The 17081-nt window shown below is 41.4% G+C and overlaps 1 protein-coding gene across 8 annotated transcripts in view; it reads left to right on the top strand.

Annotated features, from left to right (window-relative positions):
• KALRN (kalirin RhoGEF kinase) overlaps window positions 1-17081 on the top strand; it is an 872788-nt gene that overhangs the window by 550787 nt on the left and 304920 nt on the right. For all 8 annotated transcript variants that reach the window (XM_061609058.1, XM_061609049.1, XM_061609051.1 and 5 more), the window contains 2 exons: window positions 10212-10403; window positions 16368-16537. In XM_061609058.1, the coding sequence (XP_061465042.1) occupies window positions 10212-10403; window positions 16368-16537 (362 nt within the window). The remainder of the gene's footprint in view (window positions 1-10211; window positions 10404-16367; window positions 16538-17081) is intronic.

Raw genomic sequence — 17081 nt, 5'->3', positions numbered from 1 at the left:
CTGCATCAGTGTGTGAGACTATGGAGGGGGACAGCCAGCTAGCCCACTCCAGCAGGCAGGCAACAGGCATCCCACTCACCCTGCCCATTTTCTTTCTCTCTCTCTGCCATCTTTCCCTACACTTCAGCGGGCATGCAAGAGGCAGCCAACACCCTCATGTGTCGTGAGCCATGCAGGGAGGGGGCAGATAGGCGAGGGCGAAACAGAGGGTGAGGACTTGGACTGGAAACTTGGGGAAGGAGCAGACAGCAGGGTGGACTCACACAGTGCTTCAGCCCCTGTTTGGCCAGGCCAGCCCCCTCAGCTCCTGACCCTCCTGTGGAAGCACCACCTGGCCCATCTGACACTCTCCAACTGGACGTGCTGCTGCCACTGCTGCTGCCAGAGATTCAACCTTGCACATCAGACGTTTCCTAGCCAAGCACTGCCCAGCTTACCATGCCCAAACTGACAGTAAGCAGCCCCCCTCCTTTGGAGGGGGAAGCTGAGATCAAACCACCTTTTCCCCATGCTCACAGGCGCTTGAGGCAGGAAGTTCAACAGACTGAGCTGAGGCAGAGTCTTCATTTGTGCACTTGATCCAAGCCTACTTAAGTGGACCCTGCGGGGGAACCCAGTTGCTGAGTCAGCATCTTAGAGTTGTGAAGTCATGCTTAGCTAGAGCTAGAGCACAGCTGAGTTCCTAGAAAGAGTAGTTCGGTTAATGAGGTGAACTGCTTTGGATGTATCTATTACTTCAATAAAAAGAGCAAAAGTCACAGCTGAGTCTGAGTCTGAATCCCTCGACTTTGGGTAGGACAGTTTGACTCAGCCACAATCTCCTCCAACTGATAGCCCCATGACGGAAGGAATGGAAGCGAGTCAGCAGAGCCGGGCAGGACTTACAGAGAGCTGTTGAAACCCTGATAACCAAAGTTCAGAGCCTCTGAACCGAGACCCGGTCTCTAAGAACCTAGAATCAGACCTGGCATCTCCAAATGTGTCAGCTAGTGACTCAGGTGATCCCCACATAGCAAGGACAGGGACCTGTCCCACCTGTGCCCGCACCCTGAGTCAAGTTGCCAGTGGGAATGTCTGCCCACTACAGTGGGAAAGTAGAGCAATTTGCCACATTCATAGCCCAGTGCAAGCTTTTCATATGAGTGCAGCAGATGAAATTCCCTAACGATGATGTGAAGGTGGCATTCATCATAAGTCTCTTAGAAGGAGAGGCTGCCCAGTGGGCTACCCTGTTGTTGCTCCGAAATGACCCCGTCTGGTCCCAGTATACCACCTTTATTGACTCCATGGCCAAGATCTTTTTAACCCCAGCAGAGAGAAACCATGCCCTGCCAACTGGAAAACCTACTGCAGGGGAAAAACTCTGTTGGGACTTACACTAACACCTTTCGTATCCTTGCCCAGGAAACGGACTTTAACGATTTTGGTTCAATGTACTTGTACCACAGTGGGCTGAGTGCAGAGGTCCTAGATGAGTTGGTGTGAGCCCCGCAGCTGAGTACTTTCCCAGAGCTGGTCCATTTGTGTCTGCAGATAGATAGCCAGCTTGAAGGTCTTGCCAGGAGCGCAAAGTTGAGATAACTCAATCCTTGCTTCCCTTACCACTCCCCCGCACCCATATATCCCCCGGCATGGGAACCTCAATGCCACCAGGGGTGGAGCCCATGCAGATAGGAGGGCACGGCTGCGCCTGATGGAGGAGGAGAAAAAGAAGTGTCAGAAAGAGGGACTGTGTCTGTATTGTGGGAAGACGGGGCACCTGGCTGAGATGTGCCCCTCTAAGTTGGAAAAGGCCCTGGTGCAGGAAAACTTCAAAGCCTACCTCTTCTAGAGATCCACGAGCTGGGATCGACCATGAGTCAGTGACCTCAAGCTAAGCCTCTCCCACAAAGGCTGCTCTACATTTGCCAGTCCACCTAGGCTTGCCCACAAGGCAAAACGTTCAGGTATTTGCTATGGTAGACTCAGGCGAATCTAGCAGCTTTATGGACTTGGGCTTCGCCAAAAGTCACAGTGTGCCAATGATCAAGCTTGAGGTGCCACTGTTCATGGAAACCATTGATGTGTGACCCCTGACTTTGGGGGCAGTAACTCAAGCCACAGCAGAGTTGAGAGTGGAGATACCTGGACACATGGAAAGTGTTGCGCTGCTATAGTGCGTGTGTGGTCCAATACAACACCAAAAGCAGGTTCAGGTATAGAAAAGATCCAGTCACAGGCAATGATTTCTTTTAAGAGTATTTACTGAGACATTTAGAGTTACAACCAGCTTCTTCCACATAAACGCTACACCCCCACACCCACTTTTGGTTTCTCTCAAGCCTTAAGTAGATAAGAGTGCCCTTGTATTGGCACAGCTGCCACAGACGGCCTTGGTATTCTCCCTAGCCAGATTAACCCCATAAGAGCAGGTTTTTCAGTTGCTTTCCTCTCTGTGAGGAACACACACATAACCTGAGAGCCCAACAGCCCCCACCTGTTTCTCACAGACGTTTCAATTCCCTTTTACATAGATTACAGTTTTACATTACATCCTTTGTTTTTACATGTTTACATTTTCAGATTCTAGGCTTACTTTATTCACTACATCTGTTACATTTCATAAATAGATCAATCAACATTCCTTTCCCACGTTTCATAATCGCATTTAGGTTTCACACATGTTAAATACAACGTTTCTGCATCCATGTTTTGTTTAGTGTATGCCCCCTGGTCTGTGATAAGACCAATTGTGAATCTTTCAGGCGGCTTCCCTTTGTTCTCTCTCTCTGAGCGTATTAAGGGAACTTGGGACTTCGTTTCCCTTGTGCCATCGTTGCCTGCACTAGTTCCTGGTAACTCCCTCTCATGTAATGACACATCATCAGCTTTTCTTTTCTTAATGTTATGTTTCCCCCAAATGAGTTCGTTTAATGCATCCTTTAATGGCATTTGCAGTACTTCTTCTTCTGCGCTAGGACCTGGCTGTATGTCTTCTTCTTTTACTGCATGTATATCGTGTGACCCATTTAGATGTATAGTCTGACTTTGATCCCACTCTTGATCTGACACTTTTATGCTTCGACTAAGAATCACTTGTTGCAGCTCAGGCACCCAGACCCTGTAACAGGCGTTCTGAAAGCCCAGTACATGTCCCTTCTGGGCTCTAGGTGCTAGCTTACCACGCCTTTTATTCTTGGGAACGTGAACCCAACATTTAGCCCCAAACTGCTCAATGTGCTTTATCCGTGGTTTCTTTCCCGTTAGTTTCTCATAGGGAGACATTCCCAGAACTCTGTGTAACAACCTATTCTGGATATAAACAGCATATAGGATACACTTTCCCCAAAATGTGTTATCTAGGTTTGAATCTCCCAACATGGCTCTCATGGATTCCTGAAGAGACCTGTTTTTCCTCTCCGCAACCCCATTAGAAAACGGAGAAAACGGAGCCGTGAAGTTTTGGGCTATTCCCTTGCTTTCCATGAATTCCTGCAAAGCTTGACTCGTGAATTCACCCCCCTGATCTGAGCGTATGCGTTTTATTGTGACCCCATGTTGTGTTTCCACTCTCTTTATGAACAAGCTTAATTTTGTATCTGCCTCATCCTTTCTCTTCAGCAAGTACACATGACAATACCTTGTGAAATCATCTACCACAACCATGAAATACTTAGCACCCCCCTTTGAACACTGCAATGGTCCAGATAAGTCGACATGTATTAACTGAAATGGTGCAGTTGTCGTGCATTCTGCTGTTTGATTTATGGGTGCCACTGTGGCTTTAGTTCTGTAACACACATCGCACTCATATGCTTGCTCACACCCCTTTAATTTCATATCCTCGCTATGAGTCGGGGTTTTCTTAATTGTGTCATAATTAGCATGACCCAATCTTCTGTGCCACTGATGCTCACAGCTTTCGTGCAACAGCTTATTGGCACTTAATACAGCACATTCCGGCTTAGCGTGAGCGCTTTGCAATGTGAACAGTGAATCTTGCAGACACCCCTGCATGCATATCTCATTCCCTCATTTAACAACACATTTCCCTTTCTCAAAGATTACAGAATAACCCATATCTGTAAGTTTCTTTACAGACAAAATATTACTTGCCAATTGCGGTACTAACAATACATCTGTCAAAATAGTCTGGAGCTTACTCAGTTTCAATGTTCCACGTGCCAGGACATCACGTTTGGATCCGTCAGCCAACAAAACAGTTTCCTGCACTGGTTTCGATGAGTGAAATAGGCTTGCATTATTTATGAGGCAATGAGAAGCTCCACTATCAATTACCCAGTAAGAGTTAATTGTTTTATGCTGCTTTGTACTAACAAAGTTCACGCTAGATTGCTTCCAGCCTCTGTCTCTTTGCTTGGCTGCACAGTTTCGCTGTATGTGTCCCCTTGCTGCACAAAAATAACAGGATTTTAGTCCATGCTGCTCTTTGAAGGTAGACTGCTTAGTTTTGACTGCTTCTTTCGGCTCAGTCCTCCTAGCCTCCTGTCTTCTTTGCCATTCTTGATTGAGTTTCTCTTCTACAAAATCCAGACTCAATCCTCCGTCAGGCATCGCCTCCATAGACGTCACGAAATTGTTCCATTTCTCGTCAAGGGAAGACAAAATGATGTACACCTTTTGTGGATTGCTATGCTCGACCCCTCTGTCCTCCAACTCTGCAAACAGACGTCGAAATTCCGTCAAATGCTCAGTCATGCTGCACTCTTCAGTTAGACGCATCCGATATAACTTCCTTGCCAAACAAAGTTTGCTCCCTGCGGTCTGTTGCACGTGTACAGTATTCAAAACACTCCACATACGTTTTGCTATGGGTTCATCTCTCACATATAGCAGTTGAGAGTCGGACAGTGCTAATGTGATAAAAGCCTTCGCCTTTTCATCCTTACGTGTCCATGCTGCTTGAGGGGCCGCCGGTGGGGTGGTGTCAATGACTTCAAACAGATCCTCTTTGATCAGAAAAGCCCTCATCCGTAGGTTCCAGCTGGCATAATTTGTTTCAGTGAGCCGTTCCATAGGCATTCCAGCAGACATATTTATTGCCATTCTCAGCGCTCTGCTTTCCGCTCACCTCTTTCTCACACGGCCTCCGACCAAGCTTGCGTCTCAGCTCCGAGGTTTCGGACCAGAATTGGCTCTAGCGCTGTATAGCAGACCAGAATCCTGGGCCCATAACCCTTGTTGCGCTGCTATAGTGCGTGTGTGGTCCAATACAACACCAAAAGCAGGTTCAGGTATAAAAAAGATCCAGTCACAGGCAATGATTTATTTTAAGAGTCTTTACTGAGACATTTAGAGTTACAACCAGCTTCTTCCACATAAACGCTACACCCCCACACCCACTTTCGGTTTCTCTCAAGCCTTAAGTAGATAAGAGTGCCCTTGTATTGGCACAGCTGCCACAGACGGCCTTGGTATTCTCCCTAGCCAGATTAACCCCATAAGAGCAGGTTTTTCAGTTGCTTTCCTCTCTGTGAGGAACACACACATAACCTGAGAGCCCAACAGAAAGGTTGTCGTTCTATCTAGCTGAATAGCCTCGATTCCTGGTGGTACTGGGAATGACCTGGCGTCCTAACCTGAAGTCGAGAGATCCACTCTCAGACACGGCTGAGTCTTCATTTGCGCATGTGATCTAAGCCTACTTAAGTGGACTCTGGGGGGGGAACCCAGTTGTTGAGTCAGCATCTTAGAGTAGCAAGTCATGCTAGAACAGAGCTGAGTTTCTAGAAAGAGTAGTTAGGTTAATAAGGTGAACTGCTTTGGATGTATCTATTACTTTATTAAAAAGAGCAAAAGTCACAGCTGAGTCTGAGTCTCAATCCCTCGACTTTGGGCAGGACACCAAGCCTTCTCTCCCTCCCCCCCCCTCTGCCATTCCTCCCTGCACTTGAGTAAAACAGGATCCAAGCGGGGAGGGAGCAGACAGATGAGTCTGTCTGTCTGTCTGTCTGTCTGTCAGTCTGTCGGTCTGTCTGTCTCTGCCGTGACCAGATCTAAATGGTTTTCAAATCAGTAAAAGAAGGAGATAGCAATAAACACACCAACACGGAACAGAACTGCCTATCAGTTCCACAGAATGAGAGAGAACTGGCACAGATAAGAGAACTGCAACCCTTCTGTATAGTTTTGTTCAGTACAATGTGCTAGTCCTGTTGGGCTTGAAGCACCACTCTGGGCCAGACAAAGCTAGGAACTAACTGAGATCATGCCCCACCAGTGATCTCATTTGCCCTCCTTCCCCTTCAGTGCTCAATTTCCAGTTATTAATTTATAGTCACACTCTTTTTTTACCATGTGTTATATGAAATGAATGAAAACATAAAACATATTAAGTAACATGGTCAGCTGTTCAGGTAAATTAATGCATCTAACTTTGTAGCCTGTGATAGTTTTTTTCCTGTGACCTTTTCAAAAATTGTATTTGCCATTACTTTCTGTTAGTAGTGAATAAATGATGCCTTTGTAGTTCTTTCAGATACAAAATAATTATACATGCGTACATTTGTGAGTTTGCCATTTTGTATCCTGTAGTCAGTTTTCCTGTGCCTGTGATGGGATATTTTATCAGTTTCAAGAGGTGATTATTCATAGATTATCACAGAGAGGTTATTAAGATAATTGAAATGGAAAATTGGCTTTGTCTTAACTGGAAATGGTGCAAAGCAAGATACTGCTGTGTGACAGATATGTTTGTTTCTAGTATGTATACCCATTCTTTCTGTAAAATATATAATACAGACAGCTTATAAAAATCATCAGTATGATTTGTATCAATTGTATAGACAAATACAATAAAATAAATGACAAAATAAAACAATATTACTAACATTGTTAAAAAGTGGCAGCAGTTTAACTTAGGAGTATACATCAAAAGTCTGTTGACTAATAGACCCTAACGAAAACCACCTTAAAACGTACTATTTACTTTTTATGTCTTTTGGGGCTAATTAAGATCTGCCTTTTGGATGTTTTTTCTAAGATAGCTGAGTTACTTATTATCTATTGGTCTGTGCACTTTAGATGGAAATGGATATTTTAAATATTTAGGGTTGTAGCCAGCAAAGTCATCCCATTTGTGCAAGGACTTCTCCTTGTGCAGCAGAACTTTGTCTCCCTCCTCTTCCCTACTGCATTCCCCCTAAATCCATTACAGGGGTTTCCCCCCAACCCTTCAGAACAGATGGGGTCATGCATGACACAAGACTGAGATGAAGTTCCATTGCCCAAGCAGAAGTCCTTGCACCAAAGGGATGACTTCATTGGATACAACTGTTAATGATATTATTGTTGGATGTCATAGATATGTATTGTATATGGTTGTAAACAGCTTTGACAGGCCTTTTTGCCTTAAAAGTGGTATAATCTGTTAAATAAAATATACAAACATCAGGAAGGCTGTTTCAAATTGTGGGAGCCATTACTGAAAAGCACTATCTTGTGCCCACTCTACCACACATCTTGTTTATTTATTTATATGTATGCTTTAATTTGGATTCCTGCATTGAGCAGGAGGTTGGACTCGATGGCCTTATAGGCCCCTTCCAACTCTATGATTCTATTTTTTTATAATTTGTATATTGCTATTTCATTAAAAACATCACAGTTGTTTACAACAAGTTAAAAACAACAACCGTACAATAAAAACGTTAAAAACACCATAAAAGCAAAGGTCAACTATTGCAAAAAGACCTACTACTAGCAGGGTGGGTTAAGAAATAGCAAATAAAAGAATCTGTAGGTTTTGGGGTTTTTTTTAGAACTGCACCAAATTTACAAAAACATCAAGGGTTCCAGCAGGGTTTCAAGAGGGAGACATTTCCCAGACCCCTCCTGCTTCCTTTTTTCACATGCTTTTGTCTTCCTGTTTACATCTGCTTCTTTCCCCCAAATTGCAACCTTGAACTAAAACAAAACAAGTGCTTCTTGAGGTAATCCCATCTAATCAATTATTAACTAGGTATCGCATGATGAAGCCAATCAGATTTGAGTACCTGTTGATAACATTGAAGCCAAACTAGTGTGAAACCAATGCTTCTTGCCGTTTTTGCCATTTCACATTTCACAGCACATTCCTCAAACAATAGACAATAGACAAAATGAGGGGTGGGGTAAATCCTATCTCCCACATTTTTTGAGTGAGTACTAGTGTTTTGTTAGCAATATATTAATTTCTTCATGGTAGCTGTTGTTTTAATATAATGATTTTCACCCTAGAGTGTGTTTCTAGGTAACTAGATAATATTTGAGAATGTAGTAGACGATCTTCACGGATCGTATAAGAAGGGCCTTGCGTAACATCATGTGTGTTGAGTCTATCCAGTTACCCATGATCACTTGGAATATTAGAAAAGGAAAGTGTTGTGTGGGAAAAAAATATTGAGCTCTGCATGCTGTCAAAAGCTATATAGAAGGAAAAAACTGGGAGATACAGTATATTCAGAAGTGAATACTGCAATATAAACCAGTGGCTATGTGAGGATTTGTGATGTCCAGTCTCAGGTTTATCTTATGATGATTTTATGGGCATATTGAAAATGTCCTAAAAGCATTCTTACACGCAGAGGGTGGAATCCAATTGTGCCCTTGCACACATGAAAGCCTTTTGATCCAATGAAGTCATGTACTAACAGAAGGGGAGATTATTTTCACCTGTTCACCTTCCCTTCTGCAGTCCTAGTGCCTCCCCAAATCAGCTCCAGAGAACTGGGGGAACCTCCAGAACACAGTGGAAGATGGAATGGGGGGCTGGTGGAGGTATGGGGAAGTAGCACTCATCGCCTCCCCTTTCCTATTAGGAATACCTCAGTTGGATCAAAAGACCTGTGAGTACAAGGATACTAACTGGGTTCCACCTATTATATTCATCCACCATATTAAGTTGATTTTTATTTTTTATTTTAATAACATATACTGTTCAATATAACAAAATTTCTAAGCGTTTGTTGCTCAATTAATTTTATTTATGTATTTATTAAAAATTAGTCTGCACTTCTGAGGTCAACTGTTATCTATACATGTAATAGTTCTGGTTTGTATTCTGCAAATCATGACTTCATCAGTTGCATTCAGATGACTATTGGATTCTGTAGAGTCGTGTTGCATGGGACATACCCTCCAGCTTTATCAGAGTTTTCTACAGGCTGCCAGAAAATACTCATAAATATATTAACACTGAAACAAACTCTGTACTGAAAACTACAGCAAAATATGAGTCAGTTTGTGCCAGCTGCCAGATTCACCAATGAAGTTTGGCATTTGATACTTAACTGTATCTGTAACTCCAAGGAATTCTGTGCACACAGAGACTGCCTTATTCTCTCCAATGTCAGTCAATACTCCATGATGCGAAAGGATTGTGCATTTTGAGCTCCCCTGACATTGTAGAGCAAGGCGGGGGGACTTGTGGCTCTCCAGATGTTTCTGGACTCCAACTCCAATAATCCCTGGCCGTTGGTTATGGTGGCTGGGACTAATAGGAGTTAGGAGTCCGGCAATCTCTGGAGGGCCACAAGTTCCCCCAGCCCTTTTGTAGAGAATAGGGTGTCCCTTCCTTGCATGTAGTTCCACATGCATGTCAGAGCCCCTGTGTGCATTGAAACAGCTGAAGGAGAAATAATCCAGCACTTGGGTGAGTTGTTAAATCCTGTTGATTTCCATGAGTCTGTAAGATGTTTGTACATAGGGTCAGCCTGTCACAAATGGAGTGCTTCCTGAGCCAGTACACAAGAATAAGTGGTGAGAAACCACTTTTTAAAAAAGAGGTGGTGTTCCTAGTTCATGCCATTCACATGCTGCAACATGCTAGCCATCAGCACTCCTCCTTAACTAAATGCATTGTGAAATATCTCCTGGGAGACCATGTCTGTTTCCGAAGTAGTTAACTCTCTGAGTTGCTTCTTACTTTACGTCATCTTTTAAAGATTCCAGCGATCATGGAAGTAAGTGAATGCTGAGCCTTCTTAATCTGTCAAACAAGCTAGCTCTGGAGAGGTTATGTGTTTTAAATGAGAAACTATTTCATGGCTATTTGGAGATTAGTCTATGTCAGATTTTGCTAGCTCGTCTTGCAGAGAGCATCAGTTAGAATAACTGCTGTTGTTTTAAAATGCTGGTTTCTGTTCCCGCATTTTAGAAGTGTGAATACTCATACTAGAGCTTTAGTTGACACTTGTGACTTGCACTCTGTTTCTTGGTCTGTTCACTGGTAGAATACCTATACTAATGCAGACAAGCTCCTGGAAGCTGCAGAACAGTTGGCTCAGACTGGAGAGTGTGATCCTGAAGAGATCTACAAGGCAGCACGGCATCTAGAAGTGCGGATTCAGGACTTTGTCAGAAGAGTAGAACAGAGGAAGCTTCTTTTGGACATGTCAGTCTCCTTCCACACTCATACCAAAGAGGTAAGATGCTTGCAGTGTGATAATATTGGGCCTATGTTGCAAAGCCTGCAACACTCAAGAAAGTATAGCAAGATATAGTAAGACTGAATGAGGAATGTACAGCATGAAAACTCGTAAGACATGAACAAATTATATATCTTGCAAAAATCACAAATTTTCTGTCATTTGATTTGCACAATCTAACTCCAAGGAAAGTAGAACTAAAAAAAAAATAAATGCAAATTTACAGCAATCTCATGAGAGGGCAGCAAGGTGCACCAAGTTCATGATAAGCAAATAGTATTAATGTAGACTTTATACTAATTTCACTGGACTTGAGCTCTTTGATAAAGATTATCAATCACAATGGCATTGTCAGACGTAAATGAGCAATAATTGTTTCTTGAGGAATTTCATTTTAATGAAGCATCTGTTGGTTTTACTATTTCTAGTAGCTTTCTAACTAAAAATTCAGTTGATGATCGGAGATGGTTATAGTTTTCATATTATTTAAAATGGGCCCAAAATACATGTTCCCATGCGTTTTTCAGTTGCTCGCTTAGGACTAGAGTAAATGCTGCTTTAGTTCAAGTGAAAAATGTACAAAGATAAGACTCTCTTGCAGCAGACAGACAGGACAGAGCGTTGAAATTGGAGGCCCCTGGGGTTGTCATTAAAGCATGCTTCACATTTTTCCCTCTTTAGACCAAAGGCTATTCAGCAGAGTGTGCCTTCGGAATATAAGTTTTATTCTGTGAGGAGAAAGGATTAATCTGAATCATTGTTTTTTCATGCACTGTAGCATCTGTGTGCCACAGTACTCTTGATCCATAAAGACACCCACAGGAGCTGAAGGCTTTGCCAGTATTAGCTGAATTATGTAGTACAAACAAGTAATTTGTAATAAGCTGCAACAGAGTTAGGGGAGCCTGAGCAAACAAACATCTTTGGTCACAGATAAGCTGGCGTCAAGGAAATGGTTTGGTTTGCAGTGTATGGGTCTTCCTTCAGCATCTTGAATGGCATGAAACACTTTCAGCTATGGATGGAGCATGGAAGACAATATGCATTCATTTCATGATTCAAGTATCTCTTTATTGGTTTAGGAGGGTCTACCCACATATTCAGCTAGCCCATAAGTACTTATCAGCTGATGCAGTAACAGTTATATTCAAACGCTACAGTTTGTAGGCACACCACAATCCTGAGATTTGTTTGTTGTAAATTACTTAAAATTAAATGGCTTGTTGAAGCCTGTGTATATGCTCATAACTGACATTTGGAAATGTGTGCACAGCTCTCCTGTTATTCGGGCACGATCTTGTCTCCCTGTGGCATGTTACTTACTGTGCAGTGATCTTACTTTTAAGATCAAAGAGATAAGAAACATACTAGGTAGGTGAAATATTACCATCAGAAGTTGTAAGCAAACATAGATAAGAAAATTATGACAACGCTGTCATGACTTATCATGATACCTGTGAGTAAACCCCCCCCCAGTTTTAGGATTTATATTTTGGGTTGAGCAGGCTCTACTTGCTCTTCCCTGAAACTCCAGAGAACCTGTGCCCAGTATTACACACTACTTTTGTTTATTGTTGACTTGCAGCCCATTAATTTCAGTCAGTGCCTCTTTGATTTTTATAGGAAGGGAAAGGTACACAAAGTTTTGTTGTTCTTTATTTTATGCCATTAATTGTCTTATTCTATGATCTCATACTGGCTTTATGTCTGACCATTAGTTTTAAGTTGCCTGCTCCCATCTTGTTGATTATCACCACTAGGTGGTATATTAAACCAGTATTTAAGGTTCTGTAATTGTGGCTCAGCGGTAGCAGTATTTATCACTTATTGGGAAATGTAATACCCTGTCCTTCTAAGCTCTAAGCTCTCTTGGCACTACAAATCCTCTACTGTGAAGCAAGGACATCCTACTTGTACAGAAACACCAGTAGAGGCTTTCTTGAACATTGAATAGTATCTAGCTGATATATTTTTTACAAGAATGCCTACATTATGGGATGGGCTATACTTTTGCCCCAAACAGATTCTGTCTAAAGTGGGACCATTTCCAGAGCAGGCCCAGAATCTTCCTATAAGGTGCTGGAGAGCCTGAATTGGAGAATCTGATAGCAGAATCCAGGCATCTTATTTTCTGTCCCACTAGGCAGCTTTCAGGGGGTTATTGTCCTGGTCTTTGTTGTTTTGTAGTGCTACCCAGATCATGGCCAGACAGGGTATTGTATCTATGCTTTGTGTCTACGATTCTCATGCTGTTGTACCTGTTTATTTATATAAATAAAATATATTGAGAGAGAGAGAGAGAGAGAGAGAGAGAGAGAGAGAGAGAGAGAGAGAGAATGTACTGTGGCTCATCAGCCCAGCTGAACTGGACTGATCACAGGAGCAAGTTATCCTCATATTGTTGCTTCAGACTTGGTTTCTCTGTCTGAACAATTTGTCATGCATAAAAGTTGTGCTAGAGATGCCTGTGCGTTACCTCCTCTTGGACTGTCACCTTTTGTAACCTAACCAAAATTTGTCAAATTCTGACTATGTCCCTTCCTCAGGCTCCTCTGCTCTTGGACCTTGACAACTGCCTGACCAGGACTAGGTACTCACCTCTAGACTTTCTAACAGATCTCTTGGAGGGCAGATCTCTTATAACCCAAAATTGCCGCTTCCTTGCAGATTCCAAGCCGATTCTGGAAATACATGGAAGGTGTATATTGCTGCCTGAGTTTTCCCCAGTCATGCTGAACCTCTTCCAGCTCACTGAGATGACAATATTGCTTTGTGAAACAAAGGGGAATGTGAAACCATGCAGAACAGGCCATCTCCCCATCTATCAGACACAGAAACCATCGATCAATAGTTCCGTTTATTTTTGATATTTCAGTTTCTCATTTTTCTAGTCTTAAATTCAGTTGTCCACATTTTTTCAGCAATTTATGATTTTTTAAAGAAAATCCTCATGAAAATTCTTCAGCATTTTAATGCAAATTTCTCCTGTTAAAACTATTTTTGTATGCAGTTTTGACTAGTACACATTTTTGCAAGCACTTTATCCTAATATAATGCATTTTATATGCTAGTTTCACTAATATCTACATTTTAATGCACATTTCGACCTAATGTATGCCTTTGTTGGAGAACTTCATCGCAAAATTTGGATAAGTGCAAATTTTGAAGGACAGCTATGTTTTGGTTCATGTATTCTTTTGGAAAGTGCGAATTTAATAAATTCAGCTTAAAATGCAGATCAAATTTCTACCCCACCCTTCTGATGAATCTGTCGATAATGAATCAATCCTGCTCCTCTCCCCAAAGCCTCGTCCTGCATTTTGTTTCTTGGTCACATAAGTGTTTGACAGAATGTTGTAAGAATGAAATGAAATGTTGGAATAGAGAGAGAAAACACACTTGTTGGTTCATGTTTATGGAATGCATTTCCTCTGCAAATGGATGAGTACTTTGACAATATCAAGGAAGTATGTAGAGGGTCATTGTTACCTGTGACTACCTATACATGTTTCCTTTAAATTTTCAAATCATCATAGGTAGATATACTGACGGACTGGGTTAAACATTATTGGATTGGATCATTGTCCTTTCACATGTGAAAAGTATCTTCACCCACAGAAAAGGAATACGTCCCTAACATTTTATTTTGCAACTTTATGATGATTTGAATTGTGGCAACCCACTTTGGGTGCCAACTTTCCATGAAAAGCAGGGCATATATAAAACAAATGAATGGGGAGGACATGAACCTGCTGAATCAATAACCAATCTGATTTGAGGAGACATTTTTTATTTCTATTGATACTTTTTTAATTATTAGGTCTCTCTGGCTGATAACTAGCTCTTGATGCAATTTTTACACTCTCTCCTCAGAGCAAGCTTGGTAAGGAACAGCCCCGTATGTTTTAGGAAGCTTTTGTGCAGACCGGGAATGCTAAGAACTGGCTACCATTTTTCACATTGCTCGCCATGGGGGTGAACATCTTCCTGGATACTTTAATCTAAACATTTTAGAAAAATTATCCTGACTGCGTAGAATTAGTGGATCAATCTGGAATTTTTTAGGTCACTATTAGAAAGACAGACAAAAATAGAATTCATTATTTAATTGCCTTAAGGGCATTGGGGCCTGAAGTAGAGTATAATTGTAATCTATAAATTTGTCACATTTGGTGGGGGGTGCCCATTGTTGAATTTATGCTGCACATTGCAAAATGTATTTGCTGAAAGTGTGGCTACTGTGCCCACAAAGAATATTATAGTCTCTTTACACATTACCTCCTTAGGAGAGCAATTTCCAAATGGTGGTTGGATTGCTATGCTGCCTGAAGTAGGTTTGGGAGAAATGCATTAAGGGACTAAGGGACAAATGATGCTATATGCAAATACATGTCATGGAGCCCTGGTTGTTTTTAGAAGCTGAGACACAGTGGGCAAAAGAGGGGGCACTACTTAATCTCTTCTCTTCTCTTCCATTTTATGAGGGTGTTTTCCATAGTAAACATGCATTGGAACCCCGTGATGGAGCGAGGGAGCGTCTTTGGAGGAAAGCGATTTTGAGCAGGGTAAATTGCTAGTAGGGGAAAAAATTGTAATAGCCCAAGCCTCTTCCAAGGTGATTTTTAAATTAAAAATAATACCGTCAGAGCTTAGCTGCACATATTTGCATACAGTGCAGTTTACCCCCTGGTTTACTTTGCTGTAATACTTAGTTTGCCCCTCAGGGGAATGTTTTTCCCAGTGAGCAAATAAGCCCGAGAGCTTGTGTATATGTGTTGCCAATACTAGTGTCTTTCTGGAACCTGTCTCTACCATGTGCAAAAAGAGATCCATGTTAACTTCAGTGAAGAGTGCAACTCCACAGATACATCTCTCTGTGTGTATTTTGAGCTTACTCAAATTCCAAGTACACATTGGTTTGAGCTTGGAAAATTAGATCACAGGCTTCTACTTTTTGGAGTGTTTAAAAGAGGTGATTTCTATATACCACTACATTACAGTAAAGACAGTTTGCATTTAGATAATAACTTACAGCAAAATGTCTGTAGCTACTGCTTAGAGATATGCTTATTCAAGAGTAAATTCAGCAATTACATTTTAGCACAGCAAGCAGAATGTAAAAAATAATAATTGTGCAGTATTTGGGCCCTGATAGATTCTGAAAATTCTGTTATTGAATCCTGATGGGAAACCATTGCCTTAGGATCCAATCTTGCAAAATGCTGAGGGTTAGAGGACCTTTGCATTTCACTAGGTCAGATTGTGTTAATTGAAGGAGTATTGCTCTACCTCATAAGTTGATAATGTGTGTCACATTTAGGTGAGATTTGTTAAAGGAGCATATATCCTGCTAGTAAAGTAGGAAGAGTTAATTTATTATTTTGTGGCATTAGTCTTTAGAAGGTTTGTCTTAAGCTAAGCTTCTGTACAAAGGCAACAGAAAATGACGGCCCATTTGTTGAAAACTGACTATAGAGAATTTGGAGTATTCTTTTCTTAATCTTATGAACATTTCATAAAATCCAAAAAAGCCATAATAAACTCAGAGCCTATATGAGAACTGAAGTCCTGTATTCAGAGAGGTGGTATAACCATTATATATCATTGATATATTTAAAAAATTGTTTATATTCTGTAATCTTCTCTGTATTCTCTCTTCATAAAAAGACAAGAAACTACAGCACATTCTATATGGGCTCATAATGTATATTCATTTTAATATGAGTTTACAGATTACTTCATCTAATATACAGTTGTTCAAAACATATAATTTTCAGTGTCCTTTAGCATCTGACATGCTGTGCTATAGTATTCTGATTAATACTGTTTGAGCTGGCTTTAGAGGATTAAAGGGTTAAAACTCAATCTCTTCCTCTTTCTTTCCCCTCCCCCTTTCCCCCTCCCCCTTTCCCTCTCCCCTTTCTATGTCTTTCAATTTGTGTTTCTTTCCTTTCTTTACAGCTGTGGACATGGATGGAAGACCTGCAGAAGGAGCTCTTGGAAGATGTCTGTGCTGACTCAGTAGATGCTGTTCAAGAACTCATTAAACAGTTTCAGCAGCAGCAAACAGCTACCTTAGATGCAACCCTCAATGTAATCAAAGAAGGTGAAGATCTAATCCAGCAGCTCAGGTAAATTGATTCACATTGCATCAGAGGGACAATGAACAGTGGGAGCATAACTTAGAATTGAATGTGGACATTTATCACTGCCCTGCTATTTTATTTAGTAGGTTCAGAATATTTTATTATATTGAAATGGCAAAGGATGATTTGTGGAGACTAGTAAAAAAAGTAGCCTTAAATCACTTTGGGCCACTTTGTATAATGGATGAGAAGAACTGTAGAAAAGCTAAAGTGAGTATGATTAAATGATCATTGTGTAAATATTTTTGAGGTTGATATTTACAGAATATTGTTAAACTGTTATGAACAGACCTGGTGATTTATTTCCTTACCCCTGCTAGCCACTCTCTGGCAACCACTAAACAAAACATGTAGCTTCATATAACACTGAATACATATTTCACCACCTGCAGGAGCTTTCTGTTTAGCAGGATCTGTGATTGCATTTGGAGGATTCATATCTACCCATAGTGCCTGCTACTGGCAACAGTCTCTCTACTGTTATGATAGTGATGTGTTTTGCCCCATGAGGTGTTTTAACTCTCTGAAT

The sequence above is a fragment of the Rhineura floridana genome, chromosome 2 (assembly GCF_030035675.1).
Source record: "Rhineura floridana isolate rRhiFlo1 chromosome 2, rRhiFlo1.hap2, whole genome shotgun sequence".
NCBI lineage: Eukaryota > Metazoa > Chordata > Lepidosauria > Squamata > Rhineuridae > Rhineura > Rhineura floridana.
The sequence above is the reverse complement of the archived record's forward strand: the minus strand, read 5'-3'. Positions and strand labels throughout refer to the sequence as shown.